Genomic DNA, 22,741 nt, shown 5'->3' on the forward strand with positions numbered 1-22,741 from the left:
AATTTGAAATACGCACCGAGAAATACACTACGCCGCCGTAACTTACGGCGCAAAATCTTCCTGGATTCAAAATTCCGCCAGGTAAGATACGGCGGCGTAGCGTATCTCTGATACGCTGCGGCAGGGCAAATGTCTCTGAATCTGGCCCAGTGGGTTTTATGGGATCCTTACAGTACCATCACAGAAGCAAATATGCCCCCTAGATAGACAGTTTGATTAAGGAGGTGAGTTCCCCAGCTCCCTGAAAACTGTGATACAGGGGAAGGAAGGGGTGGACACAGACCAAATATTTCTTAAGTGTCAGGTTCTGGTATGCAAAATGGCTAATCTTCCATTGTAAGGTAAATACTTAAAATATTGTTTTGCTTTTATTAGTTTAATCATTTTAATTGATCATCTTTTAAAACAAAATCCCAACTTTCTAATAAATGAGAGTTTACTTTGATCAAGTTTACCAATAGAAGTTTTAAGCTCTTAGCTATTCAGTCAGTTCATACAATCAAATTAACGTTAAACTAAATGCAGTACAGGAAAGACCACAAACTGAGTCTTCTAAGGTAGCTGATATTGCCGTAGCCTGCTTGTTTATTTGTTGATTTAATTCTTATCCTTTGGGTACACATGGCACAGCCAAGCAGAAAAACAGAATAAGGTAAAGAGCTGAGTGTGGAGCCTCCCGAGCCTGTGGGTACATGACGCAGATGGTTGTGTATGTGAGTGTATGTGTGCATAGAGAAAGGTAAGACTAACACAGACGACAGAAGGGAGCTTTGTGTGCTTTCTCATATCCAGCTTCGCTCACTTTCTATCTCTCAGTTCGATTTCAGGCATCATAAACATGCAGTGGCTCCTTTTGACTCTCTTCACTACTTACTATCAGCAGGTAAGTTGTGGCGCATTCATTTATTTTTCTTTAGCTCCGTGTTTAACTATACAGAGTTTATGCTGCCAAAAAATATATGGAGAGGCCTATAGTAGGAGCAAACGTAAGCCGCTGCTCTGAAACGACGATCTTAAAGCTGCATTTCAGGCTTGTAGACTTGCACAGCTCACATAGTTTGAGGTGGGAGATCGCTCTTAGGAATCTAACAGCAGTTTCCACACCAACCTAACTAATTCACAAAACCTTTTTACTACTTAACCATTGAATACAGCACCCAAACTGTCAGCTACGTTTTCTAAATTAGTTATGGTGTTAGGGAAACATATTTTAAACTAGACTTTGTTTGCAAGTCTCTAAACATCAAATTATAATTTTGGCAGTGACACACCATGAAAAAAACATAGCAAGCAGTAGCACGCCATCACTAACACAGGCTTCTCAAGCCTATATGCTAAAGAGTCATCCCATGTGTTTGACTTTGTTTTAGGTGGGGGGTTAGAGATGTCAATGGAGTGTTAGTTAAGCTAGTTAAACACTCAGGTTCCAACAATATTTTATGTTATGTAACTTCGCATTTTTGTCCCTTTTCGGGATGCACTGCAAATGTCAGAAAACACCCAATTATTGGTAGTACTCAAGTCAAAGGGTGTCGTCAAATACTGCATTTTCTATTCAAATTTATGCAGCGGCATCCTAATTTTGAAAGCATTATTTGGCAAATAAAGTCTGCTTTGAACCTACTTTGTCTAAGTGCAAAAAAAGTCATTAGGACATACTGGGTCCAAAGGAACACCACGGTGTAACACAAAGCAGGTCAAACTCAGCCTCTAAACCTTCATGTATAGCACTCAATGGAATTTTACTGACTTGTGTTTGACATGTGTTCCAAATGCACCTGTCACCATGAGCCCTTATTTCCTTTCAAATTATATTTTAATACATGCGTACAAATTATTGTATTTTATTGTTTTTGTTTTGTTTGACACCTTTAACAATATGGAATCATTTCAAATGTAAACTCTTGCAAGCAGGGCCCTCCTAACCATCTAGCATCGATTTGTATTTAAAGCGGTTGTAATCGGTGCATCGCATACTAGCACATTATGTTAAATTTACCTTAAAGCGGAGGTTCACCCAAATAACATCTATATCAGGCTAAATTCTTTATACTTCTAACATGTAAAATTGCCATTTTTAATTTTTTTTAGGCTGCACATACCTTATAATCTATATTTGCAATCCGGCTTCCGGGTACTTTTCCCGCGGGAGTAAGCGTTTCCAAGCTGAGCCGCAATGTAATATTTACAGGCAAGTGCTTTGTGAATCAAGCACTTGCCCGTAAAACTTGCGGCGGCGTAACGTAAATGCGATACGTTACGCCGCCGCAGATCTACCTGAATCTGGCCCTAAATGTTTTTCTTTGTTGTTTGCTATAACATTTTGCAAATAACTCTTTCTTCATAATTTTAGGCCAAAATGTATAGTGCTACATTTCTGTGATAAAGATAACCCTAAATCAGTGTAAGTCATTTAGGGGGTGATTCACAGAGAGTTAGGCCGGCGTATCAGTAGATACGCCGAACTAACTCGGAATCTACGCCAACGCAAATTTAAGCGTATTCTGGAAACCAGATACGCTTAAATTAGGCTCAGATATGAGCGGCGTAAGTGTCTTACACCGCCGTATTATGAAGTGTAATTCTTAGGCTGACCGCTAGGTGGTGCTTCCATTGCGGTCGGCCTAGAATATGTAAATGAGTAGATACGCCGATTCACGAACGTACGCTTGCCCGATGCAGTAAAGATACGCCGTTTACGTAACGCACTTTCAGGCCTAAAGTTATTCCCTCAAATAGCTGGAATAGTAACGTTAAGTATGGCGGTCGGTCCCGCGTCGAAATTCGAAAATTTTACTTTGTTTGCGTAAGTCGTCAGTGAATAGGGATTTACGTCATTTACGTCCACGTCGAAACCAATAGGACCGTGCGGCGTATTTTGCCGCAATGCACACTGGCATATGTACACGGACGGCGCATGCGCCGTTCGTAAAATACGTCAATTATGTAAGGTCACCCCCATTACCATAAAACACGCCCCCAAAGGCTAAATTTGAATTAGGCGCCATTACGCCCGCCCGATTTACGCTATGCCGCCGTAACTTAGCAGGCAAGTACTTTGTGAATCATGTACTTGCCTCGCTAACTTACGTCGGCGTAGTGTAAACACGATACACTACGCCGCCGCAACGATACGCCTGCCTACCTGAATCTAGCTATTAGTCTGTAGGAAAGAGTCCACATAAAGTCCTGAAAATGCCAAAACAGAACAAATACCCCCCAAATTGCCCCATTTTTGGAAAGTAGACAGTCCAATGTATTTAGGGGGGGAGGCAAATTTTTGGTAATTTTTGTCAGAATTTTTTGAAAAGTTATTACATTAAAAAATTTGTTTCTTTCACAGTTTATTTTCTTACATACCGTCACCAGTGCAATACAGGCATACCCCACTTTTAGGCACACAATTGGGTTTATTTACTAAAGCTGGAATAGTGCAAAATCAGGCTCACTTCTGCATATAAACCAATGAGCTTCCAGGTTTTATTACCAGACTTCATTGAACAAGCTGGGGTTAGAAGCTCATTGGTTTATATGCAAAAGTGAGCCTGATTTTGCGCTTTCCAGCTTTAGTAAATAAACACCATTGTGTACTTAAAAGTGGGGTATGCCTGTACAGTGTCATCATATAACTAATGTGGTGGTGATCAAGGATGCTGACAGGTGATGGTATGTTAAAAAAATAAATATACATTTTTTTTTTATTACAATTTTGTTTTCCATTTTTTACAATATTTTATTTTACATACTGTGACCAGAGCAATACAATGTTACCATAGCATCACTGTACTACACAGGGGAGGTGATTACTGTTATAAGGAACCATTTTTATGAATGACATTCATTCATCCAGTGTATACTATTGTCAGGTGGCCACAGTTAATCACATGGTACAGATGGGCTGTGATTGGCTATATCTGTACCATGTGATCACTGTGACCAATCCCAAAGCCAATACATTAGTACACAATAAATGGCTATGAACAAAAGCCTTCATTGTGTACAATCGCCATGTGATCTGCTGTGATTGGTCGCAGCAATCATATGGTACTGCAGAGACCTGGTACACTGATCTGTCATCCGCTGTGTCTGGTAAAAACGGCGAGTGACAGATCGCGCCACAGCGCAGCCCATGGGACATACGCAAGGTGCGATCCTGGGAGGACATCATATGACATCCACCCAGGATCGCAGCACTGCTGCTCAGCTGTCTTTTGACTATAGGCCCGGTAGGAAGCAGTTAATACATGTAATATTCATAATATTTTATATGATTTTTATTTTATTTTACATGCTGTTTTTTATATTTTCTCCACATCTACATGGAGACCAGGCTATTTATAAGTAGAAGGTTTCATTCATCAGGATAAAAAGTGACTGTTGTGAGCAGTGTTATTGTTTGTCCCCGCCATTTCACATTTTTTTGAACGGCTTGGCATGTAATACCACCGGTTTTATAATCAGTCCAAATACTGAAATGCTGATATCAGAAAAGGTTATAATGTTGTTATTATGTGTTATATAAATATATCCCTGGAATTGGAGCCTGTTGCTGAAAAGCTGTTTTGAGTACAAGCAGATTAGGACTTGCCAGTGTTTGCTCTTCTATCAGTGTTATGAGAAGCTTAATATTAGACAAGCAGACGCTGTTGCTGCTGCATGTGGTCATGAAGTGGTTAAGCTTGTGCTTGCTGAGCTGCTCTCCTCTACTTTGCTCATGTGAGCCTTCCAGCTACCTACTTTACTTTCTAAATAAAAGGATCACTTTAACTCATGTACTCAAATCTACACATGCTTTTGAAAGTAAAGTATTTCCTGTCGGGCTAATCCCTTAAATCTTTGGTTGTATATAAAATTGAAAACATGCTGTCATATGGGTAATGGTGAAAGATTTGACATGTGCCCGTATTTATAAAGGTTTCAATGTGTAGACCTACCTAAGATTTAAAGGGTAACTCCACTTTCACGGGGAAAAAAATATGACAACCTGAAGGCATTCTGTACACAGATGTGTTCACGGATTTTCCCAAAAGTTTGCAAGTCAGATTTTGGGCATCCTATGCAACAAAAATATTATTTTTGATGTGATACTCCAAAAGGTAAATTGCGCCCAAAGGGATGCAGGCCCTGTCACTTTTCTCATTAGAACCCTGCAAGTGCAGCAGCTAATTATAAAATCACTCCCATTGACATTCATTTTGCACAAGGACAGAGACAGACAAACAAATATTTTTTCAGAATAACAAAAAGCATGAATTGCAACAAAGTTTGTTAAACTCCCTGCAATGTACATAGATCACCCCGCGGGGAATGTTTTTTTCTCAACAAAAGTGGAGTTACTCTAAGGCCTCGTACACACGATAGGTTAAACAGAGGACAACGGTCTGATGGACCGTTTTCATCGGTCAAAACTGATCGTGTGTGGGCCCCATAGGTTATTTAACCATCGGTTAAAAAAAAGCCAACTTGCTTTAAATTTAACCGATAGATTCGTAACCGATGGGAAAAAAACGATCGTTAGTAGGCACAACCATCGGTTAAAAATCCACGCATGCTCAGAATCAAGTTGACGCATGCTTGGAAGCATTAAACTTGTTTTTTTTCAGCACGTCGTTGTGTTTTACGTCACCGCGTTCTGACACGATTGTTTTTTTAACCGATGGTGTGTAGGCACGACGGACCATCAGTCAGCTTCATCGGTTAACCGATGAAAACTGTCCAACGGTCCGTTCTCATCAGATGGACTGATCGTGTGTACAGGGCATAAGATTTATCATGCAGTATATTAACTAATTCTATTCAGCTGCTTTTTAAGCAATGTTTGCTTTTTATTAGCACCAATTTATTGTCATTATTTTATCAGCATAGATTGTAAAATGCCCATTTCTCTTATGTTCAACATATTTTTAAAGTAGCAAAAAGATTACTTGAAAATAGTTGCAATTATATCAGGTGATTTCACATGGAGATGCATATTTTCGTTCTTCCTAAGGTTATTGTAGCCGTATTGGTGCACTTTCTACTAAAACAAGTGATTGTCTATGAAACTTTATTTGCACCAACATTCAAATTTTCCGGACAAGCTTTTAGGGTAAACACCCTTTTTCAAGTTTCCAATGAGTATTCAAGTTTGAATGTTAGTGCAAATAAAAAAAGTATTGTGGACATTACTCGATTGATTATGTCCTATGTTAAAGCAAATCTGAAGTGGCAAAATTCAGAAATCATATCAGGTATGCTTTATTAGGTACTATAGATTTGTCACAGAATGACCTGACACTTTAAACACTTCAACCCCGGGAAGAATATGCTGCTTAATGACCAGAGCATTTTTTTGCGATTCGGCACTGCATCGCTTTCACTGACAATTGCGCAGTCATGTGACGTTGAACCCAAACAAAATTGACATCCTTTTTTTTTCCCCACAAATAGAGCTTTCTTTTGGTGGTATTTGATCACCTCTGCGGATTAAATTTTTTGCGATATAAACAAAAAAAGAGTGACACTTTTGAAAAAAAACCACAATATTTTGTACGTTTTGCTGTATTAAATAGCCCCATTTTAAAAAAAAAAGCTATTTTTTTTATCAGCTTAGGCCGATATGTATTCTTCTAAATATTTTTGGTAATAAAAATCACAAAAAGCGTATATTGATTGGTTTGCACAAAAGTTATAGCGTCTAAAATATAGGGAATAGATTTATGCCATTTTTACTTTTTTATTTTTTTTACTAGTAATGGCGGCAATCTGCGATATTTATTGGGACTGCGATATTGCGGCGAATAAATTGGACACTTTTGACACATTTTTGGGACCGGTGTCATTTATACAGCGATCAGTGCTATAAAAATGCACTGATTACTGTATAAATGACACTGGCAGGGAACGGGTTAACACTAGGGGGTGATAAAGGGGTTAACTGTGTTTCCTATTGTGTGTTCTAACTGTAGGGGGATGGGACTGACTAGGGGAAGAGGGAGATCGGTGTTCATACTTCGTTCATACTTTTTGGGTGTCCTGTGCCCTAACCCCTCTCTCCCTTATTTTATTGGGTATTTAATAAACGCTGTAAAACTTATTAAAGTTACTGACGCCCAGTTTCTTCCACCCCACAAAGAGTATCCTTGCCGCCCTGAGGTGAAATGCTAGCCCATTGAGCTATCTCCAATACTACCTAGGGGTAAGGGGTACTACATATCAGAAAGCTGGTTTATTTTATATTTTAATGGGCTTCATTTTTTCTTGATATTTTTGGTTGGAGTAAAATATACCTGTCATTTTTATTAAAGTGTACGTACACCCGAAACTTTTTTTCTTGGTTTTGAATTGAGCAGAGAAGAGTTAGAACTATCTAGGGCTCAGTTAGAAAGATTTGCCCTTACTTCCTGTTGACAATGTTTGACTAGGCAGGAAACAGGGGTACCCCCCCCCCCCGACAGCAACACAGACAAACATTTCTTTTTAGTAGAACAGAGGAGATCTAGGACCTCATATTTTTATTTCTGTCTGTGTTCCTGTACAGATGTTTCCTTACTTCCTGACTGATAAAACCATTGTCAGCCAAACAGAAGTTCTGATCCTTCTCAGCACCTAAAATCTGAAAAAAAAAAAAAGTAAAGCCTCGTACACATGCACGGTTTTCTCGGCAAGAAAACTGCTGGCAGAGCTTTCTTTCCGAGTAAACCGTGCGTGTGTACAAGGCTTTGAGGTTTCTGGTCAAGAAAACTGGCCAGAATCTCGATGAGAAAAATAGAGAACCTGTTTTCTCATTGTGAGATTCTCGGCAGTGTTTTCCTGATAAGAAACCCGAGCGTGTGTATACTTGCCTCTCCATTTCGCATGCTCGAAATGACTTTGACGCATGCACGGTAGCTTCCAAGGCATAGGTAGGGTGAAGCAAGATGGCGGTGACAGCATCGATTGTGACGAGCACATGCTCGTGGTAGTCGATGACGTCACTGCATACGGCGGTTCTTTTGAATGGTGTTTGTGTACACTCGCTGGCAAGAGAATACGGGCCGTGTGTACAGGGCTTAAGGCTTCAGCAGTTAAAGGGGGTTAATCTTCATGTTTTAACAGTCACAAAAATATGTTAGCATCAGTGAAAAGGGTCATGTGGCTTGGAACCTGGGAAGATAGACTGAGTGCTAAAGTGATGCCATATACTTATATAGTGCATATTGCTAAAGTTTCTTTGCAGGGCAGAAGAGCAAGTGAACTCATTGATGGCAACGGACAAGGCAGCAGACAAGGGGGAGAATGTCCAACGAAAGGAGTTTTGTCACTGGCCATGTAAATGCTCCAATAAACGTGTATGCCCCATGGGAACAAGCCTGGTGAAAGACGGTTGTGGATGCTGTAAGATCTGTGCTAAACAACTGGGGGAAAGTTGCAATGAAGCAGAGGTGTGTGATCAACACAGAGGTCTGTACTGCGACTTCTCAGCTGATGCCCCAAAATTTGAAGTTGGGATGTGCAAATGTAAGTTTGCTTTCTTATTGTTTGCTGTATTGAGGGATTTGTTAATGTGTTTCTTTTATCATTTGAGGATTTGTAAATGTAAAGTATTATTGATCAGTGACCGTCATACATGCTATGAATTTTACTCATGCTTTTAATTCACAGCTTTATGTTGGTCAACAAAGTAGGAACAATAAAAAAAATACACAAAGAAATATGAGGTGTGTCCAGAAAGTAAAGAGAATGATGAAAACATTTTTTATTGAAAAATTTTACAATTGAACATGGTCTCCTTAAAAGTATGCACCTTGTGAGTCTACACATTGCTCCCATTGGTTTTTCCATTCTGGGATGGCGTTCAGAGCCTGCGTAATGGCTCTCTAAACATTATCCAAGCTACCAAAATGGTGTCCTTTCTCAAGTTCAAATTCCGAGTCATGATTTCACAAACAATTGATTCGGTAAATCCCGTTTCCTCTGCAATCCTTCTGCTAGTGAGCTGTCGGTCACGGTGGAGAACAGAACTCTGCATCAACATTCTGTTTCTGTTTTGACAGATGACTATCAGAGGAAATGGGAATTACCAAGCCAATTGTTAATAAAATCGTGACTCAGGATTTAAACATGAGAAAGGACCTCTTTTGGTAGTGTGGATAACGTCCAAAAAAGCCACTACGCAGGTTTTGAACGCCATCCCACTTGAAGACTTTTAGGGATGCAATGAAGAATGGAATAATCACTGGGAGCGTTGTATACATACTTGGAAGGAGATCATTTTCAACTGTAAAACTTTTCAATATAATTATTTTTAAAATATCATTCTCATTACTTTCTGGACACACCTCGTATACATTTCAGAGCATCTGCAAATAATATCCCATTTCAGTTTTACAAAATTCCAAACTAGAGTTATTAGTGCAGCTATATTTCGGATAGTCCTTGTATTTTCATGAGTAGCAGTGCAGTTCTAAACAGTCGTATTTGTTGGGCCTCAGTTCTGCAAACAGATTAGGTTCTAAAGTCTCACCAGATTTCAGACAACCAACATTATGTGGCTTGAGAGCAAGGAGATTATGAACATCACATGCACCACTCACACGCCTAGAGCTCAGGGCTTTTAAATAGATTGGCACAGAGGTCTTTGCAGAGCTGTATTGCGATGATCTTAGCGTTATAATCATAAAAAGGTAATCATTTTGTATATACAGTATATCACACTTTACACATCTCTCTTTTGCATAAACAAAACTATTACTTGCGGTCATTTCTCTAAAACGATCGCACAAAATTACTAATCATGCATAATTACTGAGTCTAGACTTATGAGACCAGACACAGTACTAACATTCTTTTGGCCCAGCCCCACACATGAGCAGCTGAACCCAATGGACTTGTATAGAGCCAGGATATGGATCAAAGCTAGTTTGTCTCCCATAGAAGTCTAGGTACCATTCTTAACCCCCTTGGCGGTAAACCCGAGCGTGACTCGGGGTTGGTTTTTCATGTTAGGATCGGTAACCCCGAGTCACGCTCGGGCTGGACGTGCAGAGTGTGCAGCGGCGCGGCTTACCTTCTCGCTGGATCCACAGGCAAGTTACTTACCTTGTCCCTGGATCCAGCGATGCCACCCGCTGTGTGAGCGAGCGGGACCTCCTCGCTCGATTCACAGTGTCCCCGTGTGCCGCCGATCTCCGTTCCCTGCGACGTTACGACGCACGGGAGCGGAGAACGGCGCCAAATTCAAAAAAGTAAACAAACACTTTACATACAGTATACTGTAATCTTATAGATTACAGTACTGTATGTGAAAAATACACACCCCCCTTGTCCCTAGTGGTCTGCCCAGTGCCCTACATGTACTTTTATATAATAAAAAATGTTCTTTCTGCCTAAAAACTGTAGATTGTCCAAAAGTGTCCCTTTATGTCAAAAATGGTTTTAGATCATCTAGAAAACAGCGATAATAAATTATAATCACTTGCAGAATTGTGTGATAGCGATTTGTGGGGAAATTCGTCATAAAAAAAATAAAATAATGACAGCGACAATTCTGCAACTGAGCAAATTTCAGTGATTTTGAGTTGATTACATTATTGAATAATTTTTATTATAATTATATTATTATTTGTTATAATTATTTATAATTATTTATTATATTATAATTTATAATTTTGTTTTAAAAAAAAAATCATACCCGGGATGCCTACAAGACTCTTGCTTGGTCAGATTTAAGTGAGTTATTTCTAAAAATTACAGGCCTACAGTATAAAACGCCAAATTTCCTTGCAAAAGATAAATTCTAATGTTGAGTTTCCTATCTGTGTGGATGTTGCTGCATTATGTAAAACTATTATTATTAGTTTAGTTTTTAACATTTTAGAATGGGGTGCATTAAGATTGTCCATAATTTTAAAGGGCTCCTTGACTGAAATAAGGTGGAAAGACACTGCCATAGATCTGTCTTGCATTGTGTCTTTCTTTCATTTATCATGGTGTTTTTGGTCTATATTATGTAGCTATCGATCACATGTTTGATCTTTCTATTTGTATGCGACTATATGGATATAGATGGTTCATCCTATTTGTCATGTTCCCTCTATGTTCTCCTGTTTGTGTATCTACTACTATGTACAGAGCTATGTAAGGATTCTGCTCTGCTCTGTATTTTTCCTCCTTTATCTTCAGAAAACATTTAATAACCAACGATTGAAACAGAAAGAGAGCAAGTGAACATCTGCCAAACTTAATATATTGTTGACCAGTAATACAAGAGTATATACAGTAGATACATGCCTATTTACATGGGTTAACGTGATGCCCCTTTCCTGAAAAATATGACCTATGGAACATTCAAACATATAACAAAGAAATTAGTATTAATTAGCACACAGTATACATATACCTGATATTTTCTGTCCTTGAACTTACAGATATGTATGCTGTTGGATGTGAACTGAACGGGGTGCTTTATCAGAATGGACAAACTTTTCAGCCAAGTCCCTTTTACACCTGTCTTTGTATAGGTGACATAATTGGATGCTCTCCACTGCTTAATTCCAAACAAGATGGAAGCCAATGCACAGAGTCTACAGACGTCACAAAAAAAAAGTCTGACTTATCAAACTGTGCTCTAGAGAAGAACGCAGCTATGACAGAAAACAAACTTATACCAGGTATACAGCATTACCTAGTTTTCTTTGTTCATTGTAAGACCTTCTTATACAAGTCAACCCAACATGTTGATTTAAAATAAATTCTGTTTTAGTCCACAATAATATTTTATCATAGTTTGTTTAGTGATATTGAGCCAGACATTTAAGAAACGTACATAGTGGTTGTTAGGTTACCCAGTGATTAATAGTTTGTCAAGTTTTTGTGAGTTTTAGGCCCCGTACACATGACCAAACATGTATGCTGAAACTGGTCTGCGGGCCAGTTTCAGCATACATGTTTGGTCGTGTGTGGGCGCGAGCGGGCCGAATTCCAGCAAACATTTGCCCGCCGGGCCTTTTCCCAGCAGACAAATATTCCTGGACGTGTTTTAAAACCGTCCGCTGGAATCCTGCCCGCTCGGACATGTACGGTCATCAGTACAGACCTACCGTACATGTCCAGGCGCCCGCCGTCCCTCGCATGCGTCGAATGACTTCGACGCATGCGTGGAAGCCTTTAAATGGCAGGCCCGCCCACGTCTCCGCATCATCGCCGCGGCGACGACGCGGACACGCCCCGCGTATTGTTTACGCGCGGACTTCTGTACGATGGTGTGTACAACCATCGTACAGAAGCCCTCTGGCAGACATGTACGGTGAAAACGGTCCGACGGACCGCTTTCACCGTACATGTTTGTTCGTGTGTACCCGGCCTTAGAGTGGACACTTTTTGATCTTTGTGTGTAGACATTGGTAATACTGTAATAAATTTCATAGCATGTAAGGCAGGGGTGTCCAAACTTTTTTTTAAAGAGGGCCAGATTTTATGAAATGAACATGCATGAGGGCCGACCATTTTGCCTGACATTCTTTGAACCATTAAAATTAAATGCCAATTAACTAATACACTGCCCAACAAGAATTATCTTTGTGGCTGTACAGGTATGTGGTGAAGAGTAAGGATGAGCTTGGGCGTGTTATTTGGATATACCGTATTTATCGGCGTATAACACGCACCTTTACTTTAAGAAGGAAGTTTCAGGGAAAAAAATAACATAAAAAAAAAACTGTGAAGCAAATTAGGGGTCAGTGTTTATTAATGTAGCTTAATTAGTGCCCATCTGCAGTCTAATTAGTGCCCATCTGTAGCCTCACCATTGTCATAAATGCAGACTCACCATTGCCATGAATGCAGCCTTAATTGCCATGAATGCAGCCTCACCATTGCCATGAATGCAGTCTCACCATTGACATAAATGCAGCCTCTGAATGCAGTCTCACCATTGTCATAAATGCAGCCTCACCATTGTCATAAATGCAGCCTCACCATTGACACGAATGCAGCCTTAATTGCCATGAATGCAGCCTCACCATTGCCATGAATGCAGTCTCACCATTGACATAAATGCAGCCTCTGAATGCAGTCTCACCATTGTCATGAATGCAGCTTCACGGTTGCAATGAATGTAGCCTCACCATTGACATGAATGCAGCCTCTGAATGCAGTCTCACCATTGACATGAATGCAGCCTCTGAATGCAGTCTCACCATTGCCATGAATGCAGCCTCAAGGTTGCCATGAATGCAGCCTCACCATTGCCATGAATGCAACCTCTGAATGCAGCCTCACCATTGCCATCACTGTAGCTTGATCCATGCCCATCTGCAGCCTCGGAGGGGACAGAAAGGGGGCGGAACAAGCGCCAACAGATTACATAAGGAAAATTTCCTGTTTACTCGGCAGCCTCTTTAATACAAAGTCCCACCTCCTATGATAGACAGAACAGTCATCCAATGCCAGCCCAAGAGATGGGACTTCCTATTACAGAGGCCGCCGAGTAAACAGGAGATTCTCCTGTATGTAATCTAATGGCCCTCGTTCCGCTCCCTTCCTGGAACGATAAACATGGTATATATTTTTTGTGGCCACAAAAGATATATATATATCCAAATTACCAGTGGGGTCCTATGAAACCGGACCACGGGCTGGACTTTGGACATGCCTGATGTAAGGTATTTGCAAAGCATCTGGGATTTAACAGTGGAAATGTCAACTTTGAGTTGTTCAAAGAAAACAAACACTGAAGGATATTTATAGGCATATATTGTGAAAATTCTAGTTGCCTAACTGCCTGTGGCTTCCAGTACATAATATAAGCATTTAACAAGTGAAGTCAACACCTTATTTTTGTAGAGTTCTAGGGTCTGTGACTCAGAAAGTATCGAGGCCTTTAGCTGGCTATAGATGGACAGCAGCCACAGCAGATGAGCTACAAAAGTTTTCTGACATTCCCGTTAGACAGAAGTTGATCTAACAATCGATTTCTGTCAGACAGGGACTGCCACAAATGGAACAAAATTTGTCTGGCCCCTGCTAAACAGCTGAGTTTTGATCCATCTATGGCCAGCGTTGACATTAATATGACATTCAGTTAATTAGCATTTTTTGAGAATATGAGGTTAGTAGTGGCAACCTATGTATTTTCCTCCATACAGTCTTCCTTTAGGCTGGGCTCACACTATTGGGAATTGGATGCGGGTTTCCCTGCTTCCAGTTCGCATGTCAAAAGACTGTGACCGGCTCTCTATGGAGCCGGTTCACACATCTCCAGAGTGGCTCTGGTGCGAATTGCGCATAGTCCTGTGCATCTTCTGGTCCATTTCAGGTCTGAATTCAGGCAAAAAAAATTTGAATTCAGACCTGAAATGATGAACGGGGACACACCGGACCCCTGCTGTGAGCCACTCCATGCAGCAGTGTGAACCCAGCTTTAAAGCCTTGTAATTGTATTACATGTTCCAGTAAATGTAGGAATCATTATTTTAAGGCATTTTGTCTTTTAAAGCGGGAGTTCACCCGAAAAAAAAATTTAACATTAGATTTAGGCTAATTAAGGGGAGCAGAAACGGGTATTTTTTTTTAAAATCAATGCCGTACTTACCGTTGTAGAGATAGATGTTCTCCGCCGCTTCCGGGTATGATCTTCGGGACTGGGTGTTCCTATTTGATTGACAGCCTTCCGACGGTCGCATACAGCACGTCACCAGTTGCCAAAAGAAGCCGAACGTCGGTGCGGCTCTATACGGCGCCTGCGCACCGACGTTCGGCTACTTTCGGAAACTCGTGACGCGCTGTATGCGACGGTCGAAAGGCTGTCAATCAAATAGGAAAGCCCAGTCCCGCAGCCCATACCCGGAAGCGGCGGGAGAACATCTATCTCTACAACAGTAAGTACGGCATTGATTTAAAAAAAAATACCCATTTCTGCTCCCCTTAATTGGCCTAAATCTAATGTTAAAAATGTATATTTTGGGTGAACCTCCACTTTAATTGTAAGCATTTTCCTTATCAGGATTCATTGTATATTATGTGCATGGTAAGAAAATTATTATTTCCTGAATGAATATGCTGATGAAGGTTGACTATATCCGCTTTTAGCATTTGTGATCCAATTATATGAGATGTATCTTGTGTATGATATCTAGATAATTGACCTTAATCAGTAGCTGTCACTGTGTAATGTTAGTGTTAATAGTTTTAGCTGTGTGTTTTCATCTATACTATGGCTCACAGATGCTTTTTATATTTGTAGATGACTCACAGGCTGTTCCGAATCTGTTTTGTCGGATCACCTGCATTAAGTGCAGAAATCTCACTGCAGTTTTTTTAAAACCAATAATTTAGCACATTGTGTGTCAGTGCCAAATTATCCTCATTCATATAATAATGGCATTGCTTTGTTTAGGCACATACCATTTTCAGCTAAACAATACTTTCACTAGTATTGCCGGAATTTTTGTTGTAATTATCATCAGCAAAACAATGATGGATCGCTAAGGGGATTTATGTATGAACAGTGAGCTAACAAAAACATTTCTTGACGCCCATAGTAATTAAACAGCTTGCAACTGCAATCTAGTACAAAATTGAAAGGGCTAATTTTAATCTGCTTTGGACTTGGAAAAGCGATCCACAGCGGATCAGGCAATACTGCCACATACTACATGACTGTTTTTTATTTTTTTTCTGTATACTTGAACATTTTTTTTTTGATTTGGAGTACTGTACTGTGAGCCTAGCATTTGGCTTGAGGTTGCGGCTCAGCCCCGTTCACTTGGCAGGGGGTACAGCTAGCACAGATATATACATTTTTGCAGCTGCAGTAGTTAAGCAAAGCATCATACAACTTCATCTGGCTGCTGTGTTATTTTGAGTTGGCCGGGTCATAGTAAAACTGTGACTCTACCTCCTATTTTTACCGCCCTTGACCGCAAGTGAAAACCAGCCTAAAATTATGTATTCGGATTGGTTATTAGAACATATTTCTTGCGGGCTGAGAGTTAATATTTCAAACAATCTTTTTTTTTATATAGGATAATATTAACAGTATGTCTTTTATTCTGGGTAAGGGTGGGAATTCTATGCTATAATTTTAACTTTATATATATTTATATTTTCGTTTATGAATTTAGACATCCTTTATACATTTTATAGACAGTAAATTGTCAAAATAATTCTGTGGGTGTATTGTCAAAATAATTATGTGGGTGTTAAAGTATAAAACAATGTATCAAAAAAATAAAAGAACTGGTGTTCAAATGATAAAATCGCGCTATAGAGCTGGATATGGTCCAGTGCCAATAAATAGACCTAAAATGTCAGAGAATAAAAAGTTGTGACAGGTGATCAAAGAAAAGTGTGTTCAGAGCACCATACACCGATTCAGAGAAAACACCAATAAGTGGGTCCTGTTATCCCACTTACCATAGATGAGGTAAACACAGCATATATAGCTTCTCTATGTCAAAACTTTCAAACTCCTTCAATTAGGTCCAGGGGTTTAAAACTCAATGGAGGCACATGTAGGAGAAAAAAAGGGGAAAGAAAAACTACAATATAATATAAGGTGTAATTCCACCTTTTGATATGTACCCCCCAAACAGTTGAAAGGGTGTTAAAGTATAACTAAAGACATTTTGTATTTAGTTTTGGATAGAGTGGAGAGGGATTAGAACACCTGTCAGGTTTTTGTTGCTGTCCATGTCCCTGTTAAGGAGATTCATCCTCTCTATTTGTCCAGCTCACCATTATCATTGAAAGTGAAAGTAAAAGAAAACCCCATATTTTGGGTTGTCCCCAGAAAAGTAATAAAGGGGAAATCTTCCAATGGTTACATTAGTTCTGGTGACCTGGGGATCCCCCCAAATATTGCCTTAATTTGCAAGTATTTCCTCTCACTTCCTGTCCAGCTATGGGAAAGGAAGTGAAGGTAAATCTCTGCAATGGGAAACAGATGGTGAAAAAAAATAACCCTCCCTTAATCTATCCAAAAAAAAAAGAAAAGTTTTGCTTTTAGTTCTACTTTAAGCATGGTAAATGCTACTTCATTAATGCTTTTCCTGCTACTAATGTAATACTCACATACTTACCTGTCCACCAATATAGAGGCCGGGTGATGCAAATCTAAAGCAATCCCTGTATGGAGATATGTTATCATAGGCAATTACAGTATTCCTTTTTAAGCTGTTCCATGTAAAAAGGAAAAAGTGCCGCTTCCCTTAATGACAAAAAGAAAATGATGCTACATTCTCTTCTGGTAACTGATAGAAGGCTTTTCATCACAGGTTCACAGATCATATCCAACTTTATTAGAGCCAGACAAATCACACTGTATCCTTGCCTAGGACCAATCTTCTCGAATTTTTCATCCAATATGAGCTTGATCACAGAGATGTGATCAAGTCATTCACAACTAGTAATTCATTATATCAGTATATTATTCTAGTGAGAAATCATATGAATTCATTTGATTCAGATACAAAAACTACCCTAAGGTAGTATTTTACTTGTATAAAAAAAAATGGATCGAAAGAAAGAAAGAAAGAAAGAAAGAAAGAAAGAAAGAAAGGTTATAAGCAAATATTGCCAATAAATATCCATTTGCCAGGGAAAACTTGAGATAAGATAAGCCACACTAGCTTTTTTTAAATTTAGTGTTAGTGGTTAGATAAGGGTTGTGAGTTACATTTAGGGTGGTGTGATTGAATTCAAGTTAGGGCTTGATTTTTTGGATTGGTTTAAAGTGTTACTAAACCCACAACAGTAAAATCACTCTGTATATGCAGTAAAGCATTCTTGTTATACTCACTGTGGAACTTAAAGTAGTTGTAAACCCTCTGGGGGAAGTTACACCTACAGGTAAGCCTAGATTAAGGCTTATCTGTAGGTGCTTGCAATATCTCCGAGACCTACATGGTCCCGGAGATATTTGCAATTTCCCTGAGCGATGTCTTCTTCTGCGCATGCACCATCTTGAAAGGGCACGCTGTGCCGTTTCCAGATGGGGTCATGCCGTTAAAGGCGGCTCCTGCGTGCATGCGTGGGAGTGACATCACCCAACTCCGGCAAGTCACAGAGCAGGAGTTTGTGGCCCCCGAAAGAAGAGGGGTAAAGATGGACGCTCGCTGCCATGGAGGAAGACAGCGACATTGCGGGCTTCTACTGCAGGTAAGTGTCACATAATGGGCTACTATGCGATGCATAGTAGCCCATTATGCTTTACCTTGGCAAGGAGACATAGAGGAAGTAAACCCATCAGTAAACCCTTAAAGAAGGAGTTAATCATCTGCATTGTGTATAAAGGCTGTATGATCCTGTCTCTCTGATCCTCCACTGACTCCAATCTATCTCCTGATAGAACAGAGCATTAGGGCACAAGCTGCACATGCTCAGTTTGGTGTTTATTGCTAGCGAGTTTTCCTTTTCTTTGGAGAGTGCATGTGATCAGCACAGGGCCAATCAGCAATGTCCAGACAGAAGGTCAGAGGTCCTGCAGCCTTATAGGACAATTAGAGGAAAATAAAAACTCCCCCTACAAGCTTTAACCAGACACTGATACAAGTCACAAGACTGCTCTAGCTGCTGGTGAGAAAAGGTATTTAGTTTACATTTACTAAAATAATTGCATCTCCTGTGTACTATGGGGGACCAGATATAGTGAATGCAGGCTCCTGGGTTTAGCAACACTTTAAGTTTTAGTGTTCATCTAATGGTTACGTTTTTTAGTTTTGCTTAGCGTGGTAAGGTTTTAACCATTTGCCAAGTTTTTATTGCTGGCTGTGTCCCTACTGGAGAAATTCACCCCTTTATTTGTCCTGGTGACTACTGTCATTGAACAGAAAGTGAGAGGAAATCCAATGTTTTAGAGTTCTCACGAGAGAGACAAGAGAAGGGAATTCATCACGAGGACATATATTCTGACGAAAACTGTGTAAGAAATTTCCCCTCCCTTTGTGAAAACTTCCTTTTACTTCTGCTGTGTCTTTAAGACAGGAAGTAAAGGAAAATCTCCCTAGCAGGTAACAGTCAGCAATACAAAAAAAATCTCTCTATCCTAAATAAATAAAGAGCTATATTGCAAATATATAAATTGATAATAGAACACAGCTTGCGTAGGTAAAAGTTATCTCATGCCTTGGCACTTATCAGCTTTGCTTTGAATCTTTGTAAGATAGCATGAGATAAACAATTTAATATTCAAACTAACATTTTAACATGCTCTTATGTATTGCAGATAATTTCTGGGCTTCTAACCTGCTTCCTCATCTGACAGCATTAAACCAATGTCTACCTTTCAGGTACACGTATAGATTTGGTCATATTAATGAATGTTAAGGATGGGCAATGATGAAAGGCTAACCTAATGCTTTACGGAGTACTAATGCAGATAAAGTGAAAGTAGATGCTTTTATTAACAAAATCAACAAAGTGGACTTTTATAAGTAATATAGGTAATAACTTTTCAGAGAACTTTGAAACACCAATCCAAAACTTAATCTCTGTACATCATAGATATCTTTATAAAAAAATAAATAACAATTAGTTAGTTTATTTGTAGTTATAAAAGTGAGGCTATAACTGTGATAGGAAACTCAGCAAGCAGTGACTGAAAATAGTTATAGGCAGGCTCATCAACAACCACCAGTGACATCTTTATGTTGCTGATTACTTTTGAATCTACTGCATAGTACGTATCTTGGGCTAATTGTATGGAGTAGTACACAGATTGTAAAATACTTCTTTACTTCTTATCAGTTGAATACATTGTAAAACAGTGTGTGCAATAATGCGTGCTTCCAAATGTTAGAAAATTGAAGATTACTATGGTCTTAGTTGGTAATCAGCATCAATTCAAAGCACTGTCTTCTTATAACAGAAGGTATTTACACATCCTTACTTCAGGCACAAAAAAAAAAAAAAAAGAGATCAGTCTCTGCTTATAGGTAGGTGGGTAGAGTCATGCAAATCATTGCTTTTAACCCCCTTAGCCATGTGTGCATCAAGACCTGATGGTGTATAAAACAGATATTGCTCAAATATTACAGAACCAATTTTACCAATTTGCATACAACTGTTTCAGGTTTCTTGGCCCTTATAGATACAGGATGTGACTTTACTAGCTCTATATTGTCATCACATTATCCCTTTACAAAGTGCAAGATGTAACTGTGAACAAAAGCCTCTCTTAAGCCTGGTAAACACTATTAGCGGGCTGAAGAGTTATGCAATGTTAGTACAGCGATTTCCCCTGCCGAGTTATTTTGTTCTGACAAGGGGGCGCTTCCCCCCCTGCAAGAACACCCGGGTTATTGGCTGAGCGTGCTGATCGGATGAACCCTTTTTGGTCATTCTCTTGCGACAGAAGCTGGCCGTATGGCTGGCTTCTGACGGCCCGGCTGCCGTACACACGGGCCGAATGTTGTCCAGTTTCTATTGAACCGGCCTATACCACCCGATATTCAGCCTGTGTGTGCTAGGCTTTACATTGAGTCACACATTTTTTCCAAGAGCCACCAGGTAACTTAGGAGTATGTGTCTGGGTCATTTCAGAAAATCAAGGTACCAGAAGGAAACCAAAATTGTGAATGCACATTGTATTCTTGGTCTCAATAGAACTTGAAATGCCAGTGGTTTAAACAGTGCTACCCACAGAGTTACCTTGCTGACTTAAAGAAGGAAGACCTTGAAAGCTGGTTAAGACAGGTATGTATGTAGAGGAATCCCACCTGAACTTATTAGTTATATATCCATCTCTTTAGCACACTCCTACCCTAGGTAGGAGGACTGGACATACTGAGACACATATTTATTAAATTGCTATAACCAGAGACTTTTTGCTACTCACACTCACTCTATATATTGTCTCTGACCTAGCTTTCCTAATGCATAAAAAATAAATAACTTTAACAGTGGATGTAACTGTTGCTTCACTGGAAGGTGGAGGTATCTTGCAGAATTTAGTCCAACTTTAACTGCTGTATTTCTCATATAGATAAATGTGCACATATGATTGAAAAGCTTCGTACTTTAGCTGATGGTCATGACAGCTTGTGGAACATGCAGTATATGCTGGGATAAACTATCAAGCAAGAATGTACATGCACTAATGCACTGCAATGCATCAGACATGCGTGAAGGAGACCTCAAATTTCTCCAGCATTTATACAGAATTAAAATGTTGGTAACATTTTTGTATATACTGTTTAAAATAAGCATGTAATAAGAAAATGTGATTTCTGTCCTTATGACACTGCTAGCTGCCTGGCTGCCATGCTAATCCTCTGGCTTTAAAACATTGAAAATTCTATATATTAAGAACATTGATGCATACATAGCTCTTCTCTTTGTTATGTATTTGAGTTTTTGGTAGATACCACTAGGTTACACACCAGCTTGTTGCACCTCTTCGGGATTCAGCCCAAGAGTTCCAGTCTTTCAATGTGCTCTAAACACTACAAGGAAATCTTTAAGATGAAGTCACCCTACTAAATCTTGAGAAAAAAAAAAACCTATGGTGGGTGCGTAACACACATTTGGAGTGAACAGCAATATAAGCAGCGGGTGACCCAGTCCACTGCTGTCCACCCATAACCTGAAATGTCTTTTTTTTTGGATAACTCACTTTAAATGTACTATGCTTTGTTTCAGTGTACAAGATTTTACCACTTGTTTGGAAAAAGAAATGCCTTGTCCAAGCAACCCAATGGAGTCCATGTTCCAAAACATGTGGCATGGGGATCTCTATCAGAGTTACCAACGAAAACAGCAAATGTGAAATGACAAAAGAAAAAAGACTATGCTACCTACGACCATGTAATACTACTATGCTTAGTGCTATAAAGGTAAGTATGTATGATTTACCTTTTTAGGTTGTCAATGTACATTTTTTAAATATTTAATAGGTATTTAAAATTAAAACCATTGTAATACATTCATAGAGATTTGTTAGATATAACATAATAGATATTCCAGAACTCAAAGCATGGCCAGCTTTATGTGTCATGCGCCACTTGGCTGCTAGGTTTACTTCTCACCAGGACCCAGTCTGTATGGAATTTATACATTCACCCTTTACTTGGATTGGTTTCTTATAACTTCTCAAATCGAAACCGGAGCCGTCGCCCCAAGGTGAGGTGTGATAGGTGGGAGGGGGGAATGCTATGGTGTCGCCACCCAGACCCAGTTACACCCGAGTCGCTCATGGCTGGTGTAATAAAAAGGGAGGAGTGTATGTGTCCGGTGCCCTAAGCTGGTCTTATAAGGGGGGTGTTTGATTTGTGTGTGTATATATATATATATATATATATATATATATATATATTAGAAAGAAATGTTTGGACAGCCGCACTCTGGAAAAACCTTCTTGGTTGCCTTTTATTGATAAAAGTTTTCAAACACCACACATCACAGCAAAGACAGGGGCATACAGCTGATCTCTCTCTCTCTCTCTCTCTCCCCTCCCCCCTTATCAGACAAGCACAGGGTGGGGTGGTTCAGTCAGCAACTATACCTATATATAACCTATATATATATATAATATAGATGTGTCTAATAACCAGAAGTGGGTGGGGTTGCTTCTGTACCATGACACCATGGCAACCCCCCCCCTAGCAACTTCACTGCCTCTGGTGAGTGCAGCTCAGCCAGCAGCTTGCAACAGATGGCACGGAGGCGCTTTGCAGGCGCTATAGCACTAAAAATAGCACCTGCAAAGCGCCCTGAAAGAGCCGCTCCATTCACTTCAGTGTGAAAGCCTGAGAGCTTTCACACTGGTGCGGTGCGCTGGTAAAGC

The 22,741-nt window shown here is 39.7% G+C and overlaps 1 protein-coding gene across 1 annotated transcript in view; it reads left to right on the forward strand.

The window, feature by feature from the left end:
* Positions 1-528: 528 nt before the first annotated feature.
* Positions 529-22,741, forward strand: part of CCN6 (cellular communication network factor 6) — a 29,695-nt gene continuing 7,482 nt past the window's right edge. The window contains exons 1-4 of the mRNA XM_040350259.1: positions 529-883; positions 8,187-8,478; positions 11,388-11,630; positions 21,598-21,791. Of these exons, the coding sequence (XP_040206193.1) occupies positions 839-883; positions 8,187-8,478; positions 11,388-11,630; positions 21,598-21,791 (774 nt within the window). The 5' untranslated portion in view covers positions 529-838. The remainder of the gene's footprint in view (positions 884-8,186; positions 8,479-11,387; positions 11,631-21,597; positions 21,792-22,741) is intronic.

Source organism: Rana temporaria, chromosome 4 (assembly GCF_905171775.1).
Source record: "Rana temporaria chromosome 4, aRanTem1.1, whole genome shotgun sequence".
Lineage (NCBI taxonomy): Eukaryota > Metazoa > Chordata > Amphibia > Anura > Ranidae > Rana > Rana temporaria.